Source organism: Castanea sativa, chromosome 2, assembly GCF_040712315.1.
Source record: "Castanea sativa cultivar Marrone di Chiusa Pesio chromosome 2, ASM4071231v1".
NCBI lineage: Eukaryota > Viridiplantae > Streptophyta > Magnoliopsida > Fagales > Fagaceae > Castanea > Castanea sativa.
Genome location: NC_134014.1, coordinates 42,885,339 through 42,892,908, shown reverse-complemented (window position 1 = coordinate 42,892,908; position 7,570 = coordinate 42,885,339). Strand labels below are relative to the sequence as shown.

The window sequence follows — 7,570 nt, the reverse complement described above, 5'->3', positions numbered from 1 at the left end:
TTTTGCTATTAGACACTAGTAGATAGTGGCCTACGTATAGATATATAGATATGGGCTTTTATTTTGTGTTTTGACAATGCCCTATACATAGAAAATATAGGATATTAGTCAATAGGCAATGACATATGGCCAATTTATTTTGAATCTTTGGCCAAATATTAAATATGGATAGTATATGTTGACATTGACATTGACATATGGCCAATTTATTTTGAGTCTTTGGCTATAATGCTATTATGTAAGTATTGACACATGGACTAGTTATTTTATTTTGTAAGTATTGAAATCAGCACTAGTTATTTTGGTGTTATGTAAGTATTTCGGTGTTATTTTGTTGTAATGTTATTATGTAAGTATTGAAATCTGCACTAGTTATTTTATTGTGACTTGTACAGTTTATTTTTTAATCTTGTTTGTATTTGATGGGTGCTTACTGCCTATAAAAAGCTACAGATTTGAGGCTTTGAGCACTAGAGTAATTTTTTGCTCTAGATTATTTCTGGATTTGTGAATCTGTTTTGTAATGTTGTACTTGTGAAATTGCTCTAGATTATTTTTGGATTTGTGAATCTGTGTTGTCAGGTTGTACTTGGGCAATTGTATTGTTGACAGGTTTTATCATGTTGACAGGTTATTTTTTGATTTTTGAATATGTGATGTGTATTTTAATGAGTATAATAGAAGCTCTAAAGCAGGTTATGAATTTATGACAGGTTGTGATTTATGAATCTGCTATATGTGTTTATATTTTTGGATTTATGAATCTGTAACAGGTTCAAGTTGTGATTTTTTTGTTTTTTTGATGAATCTGCAAGTTATGAAATGTAAAATACAAAGCAAGTTGTAAAAAGGCCCAAAAATGGCCAAAATAGGAAACGCCCAAATCTGGGCTGAAAGTGCCAAAACAGAAAGCTAAAAAATGCCTAAAGATGGCCATGGGCCAAAATAGATAAGGCCCGAATCTGGGCCACAATTGGTTCCTAAAATAAGCCCAAAACGTATTTTTAAAATAGGCTTAATTAGAGCATAAAAGGGCCATAAAACAAATGGCTTGAATACTGATATTTTTTTTAAGAAGCCCAAACAGAATTTAAAAAAAAAAAAACCAAAAGGCCCAAACTCCAGGCCCAAGCCCAAAACCGAACACTCACCGAAAAATCGACCGAAACCGAAACGAACTGAAACCGACGGTGTCTCAACTATTTCAGTCAGTTTCGGTTGACAATATTAAAAGCCGAAAATTTCGGTTTCGGTTTCGGTTGGCCAATTAAAAAAAAATCGACCAAAACCGAACCGAAACACCCTTAGACTATGAGGAAACATTTGCTCCTGTTGCTCGCCTTACATCTGTCTGATGTCTCATTATTGTGGCTGCAGTTTGCCGTTAGCCTCTTTATCAAATGAATGTGAAGAATGCTTTGCTCAATGGAGACCTCCAAGAAGAAGTGTACATGCAACCACCACCTGGCTATCCACACTCAGGCAGTCAAGTTTGTCGCCTTCGCCGTGTTCTTTATGGCCTTAAGTAGGCTCTTCAAGCTTGGTTTGAAAAGTTTAGCTCAGTTGTTGCTTAGCAGGGTTGCACTTCGAGTCCTCATGACACTGCTCTCTTTGTTCGAAGATACTCTCCTGGTATCACTCTTATTCTTCTTTATGTTGATGATATGATTATTACTAGAGATGATTCTGTAGGTATTTGCTCTCTTCAGCACTTCCTTAGTAAGCATTTTGAGACGAAAGATCTGGGCACTCTTAGCTATTTTCTTGGGCTTGAGGTTACCTCATCCTCTGATGGATACTATCTTTCCCAAGCTAAATATGTTTCTAATTTTCTCTCCAAAGCCGATATCACTAACAACAAGATTGTTTCCACTCCCTTGGAATACAATGGAAAGCTCACACCCTTGAATGATGAACCTATATCTGATGCTACTCTCTATCGTCAGTTGGTTGGTAGTCTGATTTATCGCACTGTTACTCGTCTGGATATTTCACATGTCATGGGTATGGTTAATAAGTTCATGGATGCCCCTCATTCTGTCCACTATGTTGCCATTCTTTGGATTCTCCGATATGTCAAGGGCATACTCTATCATGGTCTCCACTACTTCTCTCGGTCTTCTCTCGAGTTTCATGCTTATTCAGATGCAGACTGAGCAGGTGATCCGATTGATCAATGCTCTATTACAGGTTTCTCTTTCTTGTTGGGTACTTCCCTTATCTCGTGGTGTAGCAAGAAGCAGGATGTGGTTTCCCATTCCAGTACTGAGGCTGAGTATCATGCCCTTGCCAACACCATCTGCGAGCTTGTCTAGCTTCGCTGGCAAGGCTGATATGGATGCTCCACTGGCAAGGCTGTTATGGATGCTCCACAGCCCACTGCCACTCCTCTTTATTGTGACAATCATAGTGCTATCTACATTGCTCATAATGATGTCTTCCATGAACGCACCAAGCACATTGAGATTGACTGCCAAATCACTCGCTAGCATCTCAAGAAAGGCAATCTCAAGTTGTTCTCCATCTCCTTTGCTGACCAGCCTGTTGCTATCTTCACCAAGACTAACCCGTCTGGTCGTCTTCAAGATCTTATATCTAAACTCCAGTTGGCTTCCTCCTTGCTACCTCGAGTTTGAGGGAGATGTTAGTGTATAGCTTAGACTAGATTAGCCCATTGGGCTTAGCCCAGTATATTTTACTTGCAGTTTACTCATATTACTTGTACTGCACACATATCTAGCCTATATAAGATTCTCTATTGTACATTATTATTTACAAAGAATATGCAGATTGTTTAGTCTTTCACTCTCACTTTATCTTCTTAACAATATTTATTCAACTTTTTTTTTGGGTAACCCGAACAATTCATTAAAGACTAAGGCCAAATACAATGTCTAGGGTAAACAACACCCCAAGAATCAGCCAAAAACTGGTACAAAATATAGGAAGGGGGAGAGGGGTGAATAACAAAATCCAAGGGGGAATTTATTCCTTCCTTAGCTAGTAAGTCCACACAATGGTTGCCTTCACGATGAACATGGCTGACGTGGGCTTCCTCAAAATGCTGGAGGAGGTACCTGCAATCAATGATAAGGGCACTGTAAGGATGAGAAGAGTCAACTCCGGTATTTGCATCAGTGAAAAAATTTGCTACTATTAGAGCGTCAACTTCAATAAAAAGCTTTTGAATGTTGAGGTTTTTTGCGAGCATAAGACCATCCCAAAGGTTCCATAATTCGACTGCCAGAGAGTGTGTGTGATTGATTTTTCTGGTGCAGCTATTGATCCAAGCGCCTTGAAAGTCCTTGATGATGTTGACTGCACTAGCACAGCTGGGGTTGCCTCGAGCCGAACCGTCTATGTTCAACTTGAAAAAACCCGAGGGAGGAGGGGTCTAACCTATGTGGTGGATGGGTTTTATGGGCAAAAGATGTTTGGAAGGGAGGGTGTGGAGGAGGTTAGTGGCTGTGGAGGTGATCTTTCGGAGAATGGCATTGGGATCGAAGTTTGAAGCTTCCCAGAGTAACTTGTTTCTGGACCACCAAATGCACCAAACTACAACGGGGAAGGTCACAAACCGAGGTATATTGCTAGGGGGTGAGGGTGGTGGTGAGAAACCATAGCCTTAAGCCAAGCTAAGGTGGTGTTGCAGCCAAGCTCGCAGTGGAACAGCGAGTTGGTTAGAGCGGACCAGATGGGAGCGACACACAGATAGTCCCTTAGAACGTGGAGAGTGTTTTCCATGTTAGAGTGGTAAGGCAAGCATTCGTCGTTTTGAATAACTTGTCTAGCACGAAAAACGACTCTTGTGGGGAGTTTATTGTGTGCAGCCAGCCAGAGGAAGGTTCGTATCCTTGGAAGGGTAGAGGTTTTCCAAATCCATTTCCAGGAAGGGCCAAAGGTGGGGGTAGGGAGGTCAAGGGATAGAGTGTAAGCGGACTGGGTGGGAAACATGCCATTGGGAAAGCAGTCCCAGGTTGGGAGGTCTTCAAGGTCAGAGTGGAAGGGTTTTGGGGTGGCTTTTATGGTGTTGAGGATGCTTTGCGGGAAGACAAAGGAAAGGTTGTCTAGAGCCCATTCTCCGTTGAGGTCCCAAGTTTCATGTAACATGGTGGCATTGTCATGACGATTGAATGGACCTGGGATGGCACTGCGGAGAGGGCCGTTTCCCCTCCAGTTATCAAGCCATAATTTAATTTTTGTTCCGTTGCGAATGAGCCATCTCGTGCCTTTATCGCATAAGGTTTTCGATTTACATAGGCTTGACCAGGAGGTGGAGCAACGCTTGACCATATTGGAATTTGGTTGGTATTTGCTCTTGAAAAAGCGGGCATGGAGGCAGTTCCGGTTTAAGTGAAGGTCCCAAAGGCGCTTAGCAAGAAGGACTTCGTTTTTGTGGGCACTTTCTTTGATACCCAGGCCACCCAAAGGTTTTGGTTTTGTGACTATTTGCCACTTTAAAAGATGGAGTTTTTTCCTAGTTGTTGAGTCACCCCACAAGAAATTTCTATTTAGTTTGTCCATCTCGTTGCAAATCTTGATTGGGAGCATGTTACATTGCATGACATGAGTAGGGATGGAGGTGGTGACTGCATTTATGAGCATCATGCGGCCAGCAAGAGAGAGTGAGTTTGCTTTCTAATTGGCTAAACTAGAGTGAAGCTTATCAATGAGAAAGTTGTAGGCCCTGTTGCTGCGTTGGTCTGTGAAGATAAGGGCACCAAGGTACTTGCTGAAATCTTTGCAAGAGCTGATACAAAGTTCACTTTCAACCTGCGTGATCCTATGGGGCGGGGTGTATGGGAAGAAAAAAAAATTTGGACTTGGAGTAGTTGATTTTCTTACCAGAGATGGAGCAGAACTTTTCAAGGGTGTTTTTAATGGTGGTGCAATTTTTCTTTGAGGCCTTAGTGAAAAGGATGAGATCATCTGCAAAGAAAAGGTGTGTGAAGGTAGGGCCATCCCTGGATGTTTTGATTCCCTTCCAGTTATTAAGGTTGACTTCATGCTGAATGAGGTGCGTGAGATACTCAATGCATAATAAGAAGATGTAGGGGGAGAGAGGGTCGCCTTACCTAATACTTCTAGAAGGGCTGAAATATTGGAAGCGCTTTCCATTGACCAAGATGGAAAGACTTGAGGTGGTGATGCAGGACATAATAATGTCAATCCAAGCAAGGGGGAAGTGGAAAAATCTCAAGACGTGGTGGATAAAATCCCACTCTAACCTATCAAAGGCCTTTTCAAGGTCTATTTTAAGAGCCATGAGGCCATTTCTGCTCTTAGAGATGGTTATGGAGTGGATGATCTCCTATGCGAGGAGGACGTTGTCGCTCGCTTTTCTACTCGGAATGAAGCTGGCTTGGAGAGGATGAATGATGTCATTTAGGTGCGGTTTGATTCTATGAACAAGGACCTTGGATACAACTTTGTAAAGGGTGTCGCATAAACCTATAGGGCGAAATTGATGGACATACTCGGGCTTGGCAACTTTTGGGACGAGGCAAATGAGGGTAGAGTTCCAGTCTTCGGGAATTTTTTTAGAGAAAAATATCAATGATGCGAGAGCAGATGGAGTGCCCCACGGCGTCCAAAACCTTTTGGAAGAAGATGGGATGAAAGCCATTGGGGGGGTTTGAAGGAGAAAATTGCATTCTTTATTTCGTCAGCTATGATGTCACTTGAAATAGAGTCAAGAATGTGGGGAGGAATGGGAAAGAGGTTCTGGGGGGCAGAGAGAGATATGGGTTCAGCAACAACTTCCATGGTTTAAAGCTTGGTGAAGTGGGTATGTATCATGGCTTTGATATTTGAGGGGTCGTAAGTCCAGTCCTCGACTGAGTTTTTCAAGCACCAAATTTTATTGCAATGACGGCGAAAAATGGTGGATAGATGGAAGAAGTTCATGTTTTTGTCACCAAGTAAGGTCTAGTCAACTCTGGATTTAAGGGCCCAAAATTCCTCCTCTAGTCGACGGATGTTATGAAAGTCGCTGAGGAGATTCTTCTTGAGGTTTTGGAGGGAGTGGCTCAAACCGTGACACAATGCCTTTTGTATACCATTAAGGTAGGCAAGGAGTCTTTTTTTCTTATGGAAGATGTTACCAAAGGAGTTGTGGTTCCTAGCTTTGACCTGCTCCGTGAAGTCAAGTAGAGCATAAGAGATGTCATTGGAGTGCCACTGCCAAGAGGTTTTGACAAGGCTCAGGAAGGAAGGGTCAATGAACCAAATAGTTTCGAGGCGAAAAGGGCGCTAACCATAAGTGAATGGGGGAGGGTGAGTGTTGATGAGGATAGGATGGTGGTTCGATGACGTTATGGGGAAATGAAGAATATTTGATTCCTTGAAGAGAAGTTTCCATTGAAGGTTGGAAAGGGCTCTATCTAATCGTTTCATGACAAGTTTGTTGTCCCTTTTTTTGGTCTAGGTAAATTTCGGGCCATTAAAACCGAGGTCTAACAAATTACAAGAGTTTATAAAATTGCTAAAAAGTGAGATGCGCCTTTGGTTTGGAGGGGTGCAGCTGAGGTTTTCATGATGAGCTACAATCTTATTGAAGTCCCCGGCTAGGAGCCAGGGATGGTGAGGATAAGGGTTGAAAGCTTCAAGCTCAGTCCAAAGAGAAAGGCACTTACTTAAGTCTGGGCTAGCATATATGGTGATGAAAAGCCATGGGTTAGAGGGATTAGCAGGACATACCTGGACAAAAGTATTGATAACCTGCTCATTCACGGAAAGGACATTAAGGGATATGTTATTGTCAATCCAGAGAACCCAAATGCCATCTTGGAATCCGGTGGCGTCGAAGTAGCAGACATTATCAAAACCCAACAAGGCACTAACTTCTTCCACTCGTTGGCCTGAGATGCGAGTTTCCATAACAACAGCAATGTCAGGATGATGAGCTTGGGTGAGGTCAACAAAGGTGCGTTTGAAGTTCTGGTTCCCTGCACCCTTGCAGTTCAAGACTAGGATCTTTATGGTAAAGAGGTTAAAGGAGTTGGCCATGGGAGTCTGGCCAGGTCTTCATTCCGTAGCTGGCGAAGTCACAAGGCTTTGGTGTTGCGGATTGAGAGTGAGTCTGTGTGTTGCCTAGTGCATCTGATTGCTCACCGAGGATAGGACAGTGAGTTTGAAGCATTGGATTTGATCGCTGATGGAAATGATCGCTGCCATTTCTTGTCTCCCCGTGAAGGGGAAGAGGATGAGGGAGCTCTCCAGTGATAGGATGGCCAGCAAGATACCTTGGGCTTCTGCAATGTTTCTTGTGGAAGTTTGGGTCTGGGGAGTGGGGAGATGTAGGCATGGGGCTATGTCTCTGAGAGTGAGGTGGGGCATGGACCATCTTACTAGAATAGAGGGTTTAAGGGTGATTTGTGGGGATACGAATGCTAAGTCTGGAGAAAGAAGAATGATTACTCTGCCAGTTGGGGTGTTTGGAGGTAGAAGATGGATTTGGGTTCGGAGCGCATGGTGGAGCTCCTCCTTTATGTGCATCCAAAAATGGTTCGGGCAGCTTTGGATCCACTAGAGAAGGTGGTTCCCTATTAGGTGAAGATGGCCGCAAGAA

General features: G+C 42.8%; 1 protein-coding gene across 1 annotated transcript; it reads right to left on the bottom strand.

Annotated features, from left to right (window-relative positions):
• Nucleotides 1-6,423: 6,423 nt before the first annotated feature.
• Nucleotides 6,424-7,008, bottom strand: LOC142625370 (uncharacterized). Its single transcript, XM_075799045.1, has one exon. It carries the CDS (start codon nt 7,006-7,008, stop codon nt 6,424-6,426), a length of 585 nt encoding a protein of 194 aa, XP_075655160.1.
• Between the last annotated feature and the right edge of the window lie 562 nt (nt 7,009-7,570).

What these genes read in the sequence shown, in the direction of transcription:
- LOC142625370 (XM_075799045.1), bottom strand. Translation starts at nt 7,008, where the DNA reads ATGGCCAACTCCTTTAACCTCTTTACCATAAAGATCCTAGTCTTGAAC.